Source organism: Gigantopelta aegis, chromosome 8, assembly GCF_016097555.1.
Source record: "Gigantopelta aegis isolate Gae_Host chromosome 8, Gae_host_genome, whole genome shotgun sequence".
Classification (NCBI taxonomy): Eukaryota; Metazoa; Mollusca; class Gastropoda; order Neomphalida; family Peltospiridae; genus Gigantopelta; species Gigantopelta aegis.
The window spans coordinates 50,185,768-50,199,832 of NC_054706.1; the positions used below are offsets into that span (position 1 = coordinate 50,185,768).

At 38.4% G+C, this 14,065-nt stretch overlaps 1 protein-coding gene across 1 annotated transcript in view; it reads right to left on the reverse strand.

Annotated features, from left to right (window-relative positions):
• The window catches only part of LOC121379702 (lysosomal alpha-mannosidase-like), a 50,200-nt gene extending 38,677 nt beyond the window's left edge, over window positions 1-11,523 (reverse strand). Inside the window, exons 1-7 of the mRNA XM_041508352.1 lie at window positions 11,496-11,523; window positions 10,668-10,732; window positions 9,699-9,801; window positions 6,993-7,007; window positions 6,572-6,721; window positions 5,797-5,990; window positions 3,234-3,342 (exon numbers count right to left, since the gene is read on the reverse strand). Coding sequence (XP_041364286.1) covers window positions 3,234-3,342; window positions 5,797-5,990; window positions 6,572-6,721; window positions 6,993-7,007; window positions 9,699-9,801; window positions 10,668-10,732; window positions 11,496-11,523 — 664 coding nt within the window. The remainder of the gene's footprint in view (window positions 1-3,233; window positions 3,343-5,796; window positions 5,991-6,571; window positions 6,722-6,992; window positions 7,008-9,698; window positions 9,802-10,667; window positions 10,733-11,495) is intronic.
• Between the last annotated feature and the right edge of the window lie 2,542 nt (window positions 11,524-14,065).

Sequence of the window (14,065 nt, forward strand, 5' to 3'; positions counted from 1 at the left end):
ATGTGCATAAGGTAGTTGGACACTTAAGATGATCTTAAAGCTAACAATGATATGGGCCCTCTTTTACAAAGAGCAATCGTAGTGTACAATCACGTTATGTGCATAAGGTAGTTGGACACTTAAGATGATCTTAAAGCTAACAATGATATGGGCCCTCTTTTACAAAAAGCAATCGTAGTGTACAATCACCTTATGTGCATAAGGTAGTTGGACAAATAAGATGATCTTAAAGCTAACAATGATATGGGCCCCATTTTACAAAAAGCAAACATTGTGCTACCATCGCCTTATGAGTATAAGGTAAATGCGGCTCTGGACTGTAACATATTAGACATAAAAAAACATATATTCAACAGTATATTGTAAAGAAATGTGAAAATTAATTCACTCAAGATATGAACTTCAAATGAAGCTGAAGCTCTAACGTATCCTAGGGACAAATGTTAAAGGGAGGGATTTGCTGAGTTGATGACCTTTTTTAATATACATGTGTATACTCTGTGTGTTAAGGTTGCATGGATCCAGGATTTTGTAAAGACGAGGGTCACAAAATACTAAAAAGAAGGGCAATTTGGGTTTGATGAAATCTAATGAGCCAAGCTCCAAAAGGCAAGGAAGGAAGGGAATGTTTTATTTAATGACACACTCAACACATTTTATTTATGGTTATATGGTGTCAGACATATGGTTATGGACCACACAGGTATTGGGAAAGGAAACCCACTGTCGCCACTTCATGGCCTACTCTTTTTGATTAGCAGCAGGGGATCTTTTATATGCACCATCCCACAGACAGGATAGTACATACCACGACCTTTGTTATACCAGTTGTGGAGCACTGATTGGAACAAGAAATAGCCCAATGGGTGCACCGACGGGGATCGACAGCGGGTTTCCTCTCCCAATATCTGTGTGGTCCTTAACCATATGTCTGACGCCATATAACCATAAATAAAATGTGTTGAGTGCATCGTTAAAATAAAACATTTCTTTCTTTCTTTCCATTAGAGCACATAGATTAATGCACCATCAGCTATTGGTAATTCTGACACACAGTATTTAGAAGAAACTAAATTAATTTTTCCATTATGTGCACTTTCTCACAGACAGGACAGCACATACCACAGGGATTGTGAAAAACCCAATGGGTCCACTGATGTGCTTCGATCCTATGACCCAAACACTTAATTCAGGCTAATTAAGTGCTCTACTGAGCTAAATCCCACCCTTTTTCAATACTTATTAATATACATTATCGGGCAATATTTAGTAGGCCAACTGACATAAGTGATTTTTATAGACAGGTAAAAAAATGTTTTATAACATGTCCTTCTCTTAAAATTCAACTATATACTGTAAAACTTCTTTAAACTGGACACCCACAGAACCAAAAAGGTTTGTTTTGTTTAATTAGAGCATATTGATTAATTAATCATCAGCTAATATTGGATGTCAAACATTTGGTAATTCTGACTCTTAGTCATCAAAAGAAATCCACTTCCCTTTTTCCATTAGTAGCAATGGATCTTTTATATGCACCATCCCACAGACAGGATAGCACATACCATGGTCTTTGTGGTGCACTGGCTGGAACAGACAATAGCCCAATGGGCCCACTGACAGGGCCCACTGACAGGGCTCAATCAATGACCATCTGCACATCAGGTGAGCACTTTACCACTGGGCTATGTCCCCCCCCCCCCTCCTCCCCCAGGACCAAGTAAAAATTCAGATTTTAAAGGGTATTCAGTATAGTGAGGATATTTCTGTACTGATATTTAAAAAAGGACCAAAGTAAAGTTTGTTTTGTTTAACGACACCACTAAAGCACATTGATTAATTAATCATCGACTATTGGATGTCAAACATATGGTCATTTTTGACAGTCATAGAGAGGAAACCCGCTACATTTTTCCATTAGTAGCAAGGGATTTTTTATATGCACCATCCCACAGGCAGGACAGCACATACCACAGCCTTTGATATACCAGTCATGGTGCACTGGCTATGACGAGAAATAGCTCAATGGGGATTGATCCCAAACCGACTGAGCATCAAGCAAGCGCTTTGCCACTGGGCTACGTCCCACCCTAAAAAAAGAACCATGTAAAATATCCGGTTTTACTTCAATCCGGTTTTACTTCAATCCGGTTTACAGATGGTCTCCAGTTTTAAGGGTTTTATTGCTACTTCATGCACAGTAGTGATGTTCCCATGATTGATTATAATCAGAATTTGATTGGTTGGGTTTTAGCGATGTGATGATATATATTATGAAATCCATGATCGATTGTGGTGAAAAATACCAAATTTTTAAGTTCATTGACAATTAATCATCGATGAAATTAACCAAGTAATTCATAACAGTCAGAGAGAGTAAACTGTTTCTTAGATTAGACAACCATATAATATACAGGAAAGGAACTATTTTATTTAACGATGCACTCAACACATTTTATTTACAGTTATATGGCGTCGGACATATGGTTAAGGACCACACAGATATTGAGAAAGGAAACCCGCTGTCGCCACTTCATGGGCTACTCTTTTCTATTAGCAGGAAAGGATCTTTTATATGCACCATCCCACAGACAGGACAGCACATAACCATGACCTTTGATATACCAGTCGTGGTGCACTAGCTGTGACGAGAAATAGCCTAATGGGCCCACCAATGGGGATCGATCCCAAACCGAGCGAGCGCTTTGCCACTGGGCTACGTCCCACCCAAAAATAGGACCATGTAAAATATCCGGTTTTACTTCAATCCGGTTTACAGATGGTCCAGTTTTAAGGGTTTCACTGCTACTACATGCACAGTAGTGATGTTCCCATTATTAATTATAATCAGAATTTGATTGGTTGGGTTTTAGCGACGTGATGATATACAGTGAAACCTCTCAAAACCGGACCCTCTGTAAACCAGAATTCCCTCAAAACCGGACGTTTTTCATGGTCCCTTTTTAAATATCTGCACAGGAAAGAACCTATCTAAACTGGATGCCTCTTAATCCAAGACTTTTTATTTGGTTTCGAGGGTGTCCGGTTTCGAGGGGTTTCACTGTATTATGAAATCCATAATCGACTGTGGTGAAAAATGTCAAATTTTTAAGTTCGTCGATGAAATAAACCAATTAATTCATAACACTAACAGTCAGACAGAGTAAACTGTTTCTTAAATTAGACAACCATATAATATACAATGCCATACATGTACTTGCGTGCTGGCATACCTAGGTTTTGTGGACTTCCATGCCACACCATTTCCAGAGTTGTAGTGTTCAGTCTTTTAGCTTTGTCTTGGTAGTGAAGACGACCAAAAAACAGAGCATCGAATCCAAACTACAAAACAAGCAGATAAAACCTAAACAAAAGTAAATAACAACAAGGAATGTTTTACATGCTGTCGACTCTCAATAGACATGTGACTTTTAGGGGTTATGATCCCCAGGAAAAAAACATTAAAAAAATAAAATAAAATAAATTTGGAGCGGGGGTGATTGGCGGGGGGGGGGGGGGGGGGGTGTCGAATCCAACACCACTCTGCACCTTAAGTTAAACAGCAAATAGCCATACAACCATGTATTTTTTAAATATTGCAACTTATGTTAGACATCAAATAGCCATACAACCATGCATTATAAAAAATATTGCAACTCATTGCACCTTATGTTAGACATCAAATAGCCATACAACCGTGTCTTTTAAAAATAATGCAACCCATACTTATTGCACACCATAACCATACATTGTACAACCATGTATTTTTTAAATATTGCAACTCATTGCACTTTATGTTAGACATCAAATAGCCATACAACCATACATTATAAAAAATATTGCAACTCATTGCACCTTATGTTAGACATCAAATAGCCATATATGTATACAACCGTGTCTTTTAAAAATATTGCAACTCATACTCATTGCACCTTATGTTAGACATCAAACAGCCATACAACCATGCATTTTAAAAATGTGTTGAGGTCTTGTCAAACATATGTTTTTATCTCAGGCAAATAGTCTACCATTAAGCTGTAAATTCTACTCCCTGTACACAGGTAACACATATCTGAGCGAGACATCTGACCCTGTGATACCACAACAAGACAACAGTATCTTCATCAAGGACACGAGATATTATAGTGTATCAGATATAAAATGCATGTACATTATGTTCCATAGTCTACATGTACTTATTAGATATTGAGGAACAAAGTGCACTGATAACAATTAAAGGGTCTGTCTCACAGATAAGTAAACGTTTGTCTTGCTTAATGACACCACCAGAGCACATTGATGTTAAATACATGTATTTGATAATTCTGACAATCTTAGAGTGAACCTGATACATTTCTTTTTATATTAACAGTGAGGGATATTTTAAAGGGACATTCCTGAGTTTGCTGCAATGTTTCACATGTTATCGACTAACAGAGACTTTTTGACGACTGTAATTACATATCAAATATATTTTCCTGCGTAAATTATTAGTGGCTGTATATTAAACGTGTTTCTGGTTGTTCTAATATTTGTACTAGGTTAAATTTCATTTTATTTCCTAAAAATGATTTTTTCGTACGTACGAAATTATTTGAAGACAAAATCCAGTTTGGGCTTCTTACAAATATTAAGACGACCAGAAACCCATTGAATATACAGAAACTGATATTCTAAACAAGAAAATATATTTAATATGTAAGTTTAATCGTAGAAATATTTTATTAGTCAGAAACATCTTACAATGCAGTAAACTCAGGAATGTCCCTTTAAATGCTCCTTCTAATAGACAGAACAGCACATACCACGACCTTTGATGTAACTCACCAGTAGTGCATGGGGCACTGGTTGGGATGGGTGTAAAAAATCCTATAATACAGTTGAATAAAATTAAAGTTACAGTTTGTTTTGTTTAAAGACACTACTAGAGCACATTGATTTATTAATCATTGGCTATTGGATGTCAAATATTGGTGCACTATTTGGGACAGGAATTTTTTTTATTAGTCCACCAAGATGGTTCGATCTGATGACAAAAGCACCTCGGGTGAAAAGGAAAGAAGGAAATGTTTTATTTAACGACGCACTCAACACATTTTATTTACGGCTATATGGCATCAGACATATGGTCTAAGGACCACACATACATTGAGAGAGGAAACACGCTGTCGCCACTTCATGGGTTACTCTTTTTGATTAGCAGCAAGGGATCTTTTATATGCACCATACCACAGACAGGATAGAACATACCACAGCCTTTGATACACCAGTTGTGGAGCACTGGCTGGAATGAGAAATGGGTCTACCGACGGGAATCAATCCTAGATTTATCGTTCATGAGGCAAACGCTGCTGAGGTGAATAGTACTTTTTGAGACAAATTCATTATACATGTACATATTTTTAAGTAACATTTTGTTGGGAATATTTTATAGATAAGTGAAACACATTTTTACATAACCTACATGTACATGTAGTAGCTTTACTGAAGGACTCAGCAGCAATAAATCAACTTAAATAAACACATTTTAAACAAGAGTATACTGGCGAGATCCATGATACACCCATCATAAGTAGGTCGCAGTGACATAGATATAGTATGCAGCACACTGCCATCCAAGGCTTTACTTGCAAGCAAGGTTTTATGGATCTATATGAATTGATAAGAAAGATAAGCTCCAGAAACAAAACGTTTACAGGCAGACAATTGGATAGATGGACAGATGGACATATGGATGGGTAAACAATGCCATACTAAAATACGACCAAAAAGACAAGCATGTAAAAACCATAAAACCTGAGCGAAAATGGATGCTTGTTCTCTGGAGTGACCAAATGGATCAATCTGCCATGCGATTCTCGGTCGAGCACAATCTCCAATACTCGTCCGTAGAAACTCAAAGCCGAGTGTGTGTTGGTCTATGATGGCATTGTAGTGAGTGGCACCCTCATCGTTCATGCACCATCCACCAAGGATAAACTCCAGACGGCCTAACAACATACCGAAATGCTATTATTAGATTACTGTTACATCATATTTATTAGTTGTAGAAATAAATTATTAGACCATATTATGGGGGACTGTGGGGGCTGGGGGGTAAACAAAACAAAGGAATATTTGTTTAATGACACCTCAGCACTTTAGCAGTGCATTGGAAGGTACATATAGGCATGTTTTATTTTTAATTTTAAAATTTCTGGAACAATTAGTTTTTTTCGATAATGCTAAAATCCAGAAATCAGGAAAAATCCAAATCACTTTAATTTCTGAAATTGGTGCAGTGTGTTAACATTCTTTATACATAATTTTAGCTTGGTATATATAAGCTTAAGTGACTATCAATGTCAGCTTATTAATAGTGAATAAGTATGCAGTGTGGATGACATAGTACCTATGGTGTCAGACAAAGATAATAACTTCAAAAAAGTAACACTCCTTTTGACATATGACATTACCAACATATATATATATATATATATCTTACCTTTCTTTATGAATGAAACAAAAAACAATAACTTTTAAATTCACTGTATTTAGTGGTCTGTGTTACATGTGATTTGATGAGCCCCACCTTCATTAACCAACCGCTTAACTGTGTGTCTCATGGGGTCCAGCTGTTCTCGGAACCACCGGGCAAAGAAAGCAATCTCCACATAGATAAATCGCTTTGATGGGTCTCTGTCCAACTCTGGTATAACTGAATCCAAGATGAACTGAACCTCTGGAAAAAAAAAAACAAGATCAAATATACTCTAAAATGTGTTTCTACCATCAGTGCATCATTTTGACATTTCTTAAGGACTTGATACCACATTCTTGTTTCAACCAGTACACCTCAACTGGTCAAAGGCCGTGGTATGTGCTTTCCTGTCTGTGGAAAAGTGCATATAAAAGATCTTTTGCTGCATTAGAAACAAGAGTACCGGTGAGGTACATGATACGCCCATCAGGAGTTTGATGGAAAACCATATCTATATTAATGAATATGTTACGGATATGATTCAATTCTAATTATGTGAAATTTTTGCAATGGGATTCATGAATAGTTTGTTTTGGACCAACCACCATCCCAAGTTATTCCTACATGACATGGTTTGATGGTCCTGTATGCATCTGTATGCAAGATATGATCTGGACAAGGATTTACTGTTATGTGTAGTAAACCGTGAAAAGTAGGTCACAGTGACCTAGTAATAGTATGCGACATACTGCCATCCCAAATTGTTCCTACATGTGAGGCTTGATGGTCCTATATGCAAGATATGGTCCAGACAAGGATTTCCTGTTATGTGCAGTAGACCGTAAAAAGTAGGTCACAGTGATCTAGTAATAGAATGCAACACACCACCATCACAAGTTGTTCCTACATGTGAGGTTTGATGGTCCTGTATGCATCTGTATGCAAGATATGGTCCAGACAAGAATTTCCTGTTATGTAAAATAGACTGTGAAAAGTAGGTCATAGTGACCTAGTAATAGACTGCAACACACCGCCATCCCAAGTTGTTCCTACGTGTGAGGTTTGATGGTCCTGTATGCATCTGTATGCAAGATATTGTCTGGACAAGGATTTACTGTTATATGCAGTTGACCATGAAAAGTACATGTAGATGACAGTGACCTAGTAATAGTACATGACACACCGCCATCCCAAGTTGTTCCTACATGTGAGGTTTGATGGTCCTGTATGCATCTGTATGCATGATGTGGTCCGGACAAGAAAATATTAAAAGACGGACGTACAGATGGACAACTCCATACCATAATACGAATACATTTGTATGTAGTGGGTTTCCTCTTATGAATAAATAAATGTTTGACATCCAATAGCCAATGATTAATTAATCAATGTGCTCCAGTGGTGTCGTTAAACAAAGCAAACTTCTTATTGATACCACATAATCTGCTCATAGGCGTATGGGCTCCCATATTTGTAAGGGAGGGGGGGGGGGGGGGAGGCTGGCTTTTGCCAAAATTAAACTAAAGTGCCTGAATTTGGATAACAACATGTATTCATATTAATTAGCATTACTACCAAGCAACTATAGGGCTGCAAACGAATCACTACACATTTTAAATGGATTAGAACTAATTTTCAGGGTAGAATATGGAAATACATGGTAAGAAGGTCTCGGGTTAACACATTTTGCCCAAATTAGAGGTTTTGCTGCTCCTGCTCCCCCTCCCACCCCCCCCACCCCCCAACCCCCGAATCTGACACAGGCACATTTCATAAAGCTGTCTTAAGCACCATCAGACATCTATTTTGCAAGTCTTTTGGCATTGTACTGCTAGATCGCAAAGTTGCGAGAGTTTAGTGAATTCGTGTGTGTGTGGAACAAGATGGACGTTGATCATTCCATCCTTAACTGGGCTACGTCCTGCCATAAAACCCAATCAATACGTACCCTGGTAGTAATACTGATCAACGGTCTTCAACCAACCTACATCATCGTGTGTGTGTGGAACAAGATGGACGTTGATCATTCCATCCTTAACTGGGCTACGTCATGCCATAAAACCCAATCAATACGTACCCTGGTAGTAATACTGATCAACGGTCTTCAACCAACCTACGTCATCGTGTGTGTGTGGAACAAGATGGACGTTGATCATTCCATCCTTAACTGGCCTACGTCCTGCCATAAAACCCAATCAATACGTACCCTGGTAGTAATACTGATCAACGGTCTTCAACCAACCTACGTCATCGTGTGTGTGTGGAACAAGATGGACGTTGATCATTCCATCCTTGACTGGGCTACGTCCTGCCATAAAACCCAATCAATACGTACCCTGGTAGTAATACTGATCAACGGTCTTCAACCAACCTACATCATCGTGTGTGTGTGGAACAAGATGGACGTTGATCATTCCATCCTTAACTGGCCTACGTCCTGCCATAAAACCCAATCAATACGTACCCTGGTAGTAATACTGATCAACGGTCTTCAACCAACCCACGTCATCGTGTGTGTGTGGAACAAGATGGACGTTGATCATTCCATCCTTAACTGGCCTACGTCCTGCCATAAAACCCAATCAATACATACCCTGGTAGTAATACTGATCAACGGTCTTCAACCAACCTACGTCATCGTGTGTGTGTGGAACAAGATGGACGTTGATCATTCCATCCTTGACTGGGCTACGTCCTGCCATAAAACCCAATCAATACGTACCCTGGTAGTAATACTGATCGATGGTCTTCAACCAACCTACGTCATCGTGTGTGTGTGGAACAAGATGGACGTTGATCATTCCATCCTTAACTGGCCTACGTCCTGCCATAAAACCCAATCAATACGTACCCTGGTAGTAATACTGATCAACGGTCTTCAACCAACCCACGTCATCGTGTGTGTGTGGAACAAGATGGACGTTGATCATTCCATCCTTAACTGGCCTACGTCCTGCCATAAAACCCAATCAATACATACCCTGGTAGTAATACTGATCAACGGTCTTCAACCAACCTACGTCATCGTGTGTGTGTGGAACAAGATGGACGTTGATCATTCCATCCTTGACTGGGCTACGTCATGCCATAAAACCCAATCAATACGTACCCTGGTAGTAATACTGATCGATGGTCTTCAACCAACCTACGTCATCGTGTGTGTGTGGAACAAGATGGACGTTGATCATTCCATCCTTGACAGGGTTACGTTCTGCCATAAAACCCAATCAATACGTACCCTGGTAGTAATACTGATCAACGGTCTTCAACCAACCCACGTCATCGTGTGTGTGTGGAACAAGATGGACGTTGATCATTCCATCCTTGACAGGGTTACAGCTCTGAAAAACATGACAACAACCTTCAAAACTATCATTTGCTGCATAACCCAGAGGATTTGCAAAAACATCTCTGACTCACTACAATTTTTATTAATAATTTTAGGCCATGATAAAATAAATTATAGATTTTAATTCATATTATTATTTTAAAATGTGGGCAGGGAGTGAAATTTTATTTTTTATGTTATATTATTTCAGGACATTGAAAAATCTTATTTTATGTTTAAAGGACAAAACAAAACTGACCAAGAAAAGAAAAATGGGGAAAGTGAGGACGAAAATCGAAAGATTTTTTTTATTATATCCTGATCGTCTATTTTTATTTTAGTATATTGAAAACTAATATTTGGGATGTGCTTTCCTTTCTGGTCCAAGCACATATAAAATGTCTCTTTCTGCTACAACTGTTTTGGATTTACTATAGTTTGACACCCAATAGCCGATGCATTTTTCATGCTGGGGTGTCGTTAAACCTCTAGTGTGTTCTATTCTTTCTGCTACATGTAAATCTTGCAAACGTTTTTTCTCTAGATTAAGTGTTGAAATAATCATATGTTAGACACAAAATAGTTGTAGGTAAAATGTGCCGAGTTGTCATTAAACCATTTTGTTTAGATCAGTCACTGTAGAATGATTGTTTACATGAACTAAATGTTGCATAACTGCATGGGCTTGCCAAAGGAAGCAATAAGAAGTAAAAGTAGAAGAATTATAACAATAATGACAATTATTGTTCTATAATAATAATTTGTGCATTAAAAGTATATCCATCATGTTTTAAATTGTTTTAATATTTTGCACTTTTTAACTGCCATAAATAATTATGCATAAATTCAGCAATAAAAAAGTAGTAATTTAAAACTTACAGCATAACCACACGAGTCTTGACTAAACTGACGACCATCATTTTTGTTTGGCAGGCCAAATGTACCTGCAAAATATAAAACAAAACAGACAATCACAAACTTCATCTCCATGCAGTGACTTTTCCAAAATGATGTGACACTCTCCAGTTTTTCTTACTAAAAATAGTACGGGCCAGAGATTATTGTATAATCAGGGATGTGATACATTTGATATGACCCAAACATAATTATCTATCAGGTTTTTTTATCAGATTTTTTTTATCAGATTGATTTTAGTATACAAGGTCAGATAGACTTTTATGAAGGGTGATTGAGACATGCATTGACAGGAATACTGATACTAAATATGACTGAGGGGCAATGTTAATTGGGTGCTGTTTACTGTTATGGGAGTGGGGAGTCAACTTCATACATGTTATAGAACTATACATGTAGTTACCATACAATCAGTGACCTACCTGAATGATGTGAGTAATAGGTTGTATGATAATTCACAAATGTAGATTTAAAAATATATACACACACAGACACACATACACACACACACACACACACAAAAACAGGCACACACACACACACACACAGGAAAACACAAACACAGGCACACACACACACACACACACACACAAACACAGGCACAACACACACACAAAAACAACACACACACACACACACACACACACACACACACACACACACACACACACACACACACACACACACACACACACAAACCAACCAAACAACAACCATCTCACCTGCCACTATAAGATCTGAAAAAAAGAAAGTTTATTGGCAATGACATTTTTGTTTAAACTATGCACTGACATTTGCAAACTACATGTATTTTCCCCATTTTGCATGTATATAAATGTTATGTTGTAACACATGGCGAAGAATGAGGAAAAGAAATTCAATGTCACTCTTATTATCAGCAACAAGGAACCTTTTATCTGCACTTTTAAAGGGGCAGGATTAATTTAGTTCAGTCAGTAGTTTGTTTGTTTGTTTTGTTTAACAACACAACTAGAGCACATTGATTAATTAATCACCGGCTATTGTATGTCAAACATTTGGTAATTATGACTCACAGTTATCAGAGGAAACCCACTACATTTTTTTCTAATGCAGCAAGAGATCTTTTATATGCACCATCCCACAGACAGGATAGCACATACCACGGCCTTTGATATACCAGTCGTGGTTCACTGGCTGTAGTTCAGTTGGTAGAGTGCTCGCTAAAGATCCTAGGGTCGTAGGATCAAACATTCTAAGCAGATCAATTGGGGGTTTTTCAGTGATAACCACGAAATGTTTTATTTAACGATGCACTCAACACATTTTATTTACAGTTACATGGCGTCGGACATATGGTTAAGGACCACACAGATATTGAGGGAGTAAACCCACTGTCGCCACTTCATGGGCTACTCTTTTCGATTAGCAGCAAGGGATCTTTTTTATGCACCATCCCATAGAGAGGATAGCACATACCACAGACTTTGATGTACCTGTCCATGGGAAAGTTCATATAAAAGATCCTTCACTGATAATGAAAATATGTAGTGAGTTTTCTTTAAGATTCTTGCTCCAACCAGTGAACCACGACTGGTATATCAAAGGCTGTGGTATGTGTTATCCTGTCTGTGGGATAGTACATATAAAAGATCCCTTGCTGCTAATCGAAAAAAGCCCATTAAGTGGCGACAGTGGGTTTCCTCTCTATATCTGTGTGGTCCTTAACCATAAGACTGACTCCATATAACTGTAAATAAAATGTGTTGAGTGTGTTGTTAAATAAAACATTTCCTTCCTTCCTTCTTTAAGATTCTGACCGAACGTTCGACATCCGGTGGTGGTATTGTTAAACAAAGAAAGAAAGAAAGGAATGTTTTATTTAATGACGCACTCAACACATTTTATTTACGGTTATATGGCATCAGACATATGGTTAAAGACCACACAGATTTTGAGAGGAAACCCGCTGTCGCCACTACATGGGCTACTCTTTCCGATTAGCAGCAAGGGATCTTTTATTTGCACTTCCCACAGGCAGGATAGCACAAACCATGGCCTTTGTTGAACCAGTTATGGATCACTGGTCGGTGCGAGTGGTTTACACCTACCCATTGAGACACCTACCCATTGAGCCTTGCGGAGCACTCACTCAGGGTTTGGAGTCTGTATCTAGATTAAAAATCCCATGCCTCGAATGGGATCCGATCCCAGTACCTACCAGCCTGTAGACCGATGGCCTAACCATGCCGCCACCGAGGCCGGTATGTTGTTAAACAAAACACACTTTCAGACTAATACATGTTATGGTCATACCAGTAATAAAACACTATAGTCCTTCCCACAGGGATCGCCTTTTTTCATACTGTGGAATTTAATATAGGTTATATATTTCTGAGCCAATTGTTTTCTAAATTGCACACATAAATACTGGGGTTTTTTATTTCCAAAACACTTTAAATTTAGTTTTATTCATATGTCAAACCAAACTGAAATTATTTACAAAAAAACTTTTTTGTAGGAGGATGGAATGGACTATAGATGCAGAGGGGAATTAAGTCAATAACGAAGATGATTTGAACCTGGAGAAGTGGTTGAAGAAAACGTTTTGTTTGTTTTAACGACACCACTAGAGCACATTGATTAATTAATCATCAGCTATTGGATGTCAAACATTTGGTATTTCTGATGTGTAGTCAGGATCTTTTATATAAGCACATACCACTGTCTTTTGACCAGTTGTGGTACACTGGTCGGAATGAGAAAAAACCCAATCAGTTGAATAGATCCATCAAGGTGGTTCAATCCTGTGACGCAAGCACCTCAAGTGAGCTCTCAACCAACAGGTAAATCCCGCCCCGGAGAAGTGGTTGATTTATGTGTTAGTCTGTACGTAGTAGAAGGAAGGAACTGTTTTATTTAACGACGCACTCAACACATTTTATTTACGGTTATATGGCGTCGGACATATGGTTCAGGCCCACACAGATATTGAGAGAGGAAATCCGCTGTTGCCACTTCATGGACTACTCTTTTCGATTAGCAGCAAGGCATCTTTTATATGCATCATCCCACAGACAGGGTAGTACATACCACAGCCTTTGATATACCAGTTGTGGTGCACTGGCTGGAACGAGAAATAGCCCAATGGGCCCACCGACGAGGATTGATCCCACACAGACCGTGCATCGAGCGAACGCTTTACCACTGGGCTACGTCCTGCCCCTGTCTGTAATAGAAATCACAGAAACATCATGGGCCCAATTTATGAAAAGTGATCATCACACATAAGAAACAGGATTTAACAGAGCACTCACAGGATCAAACCACCTAGGCAAACCCATCAAGTTTTCCCCATCCCAATCAGTGGGATATCCAAAGCC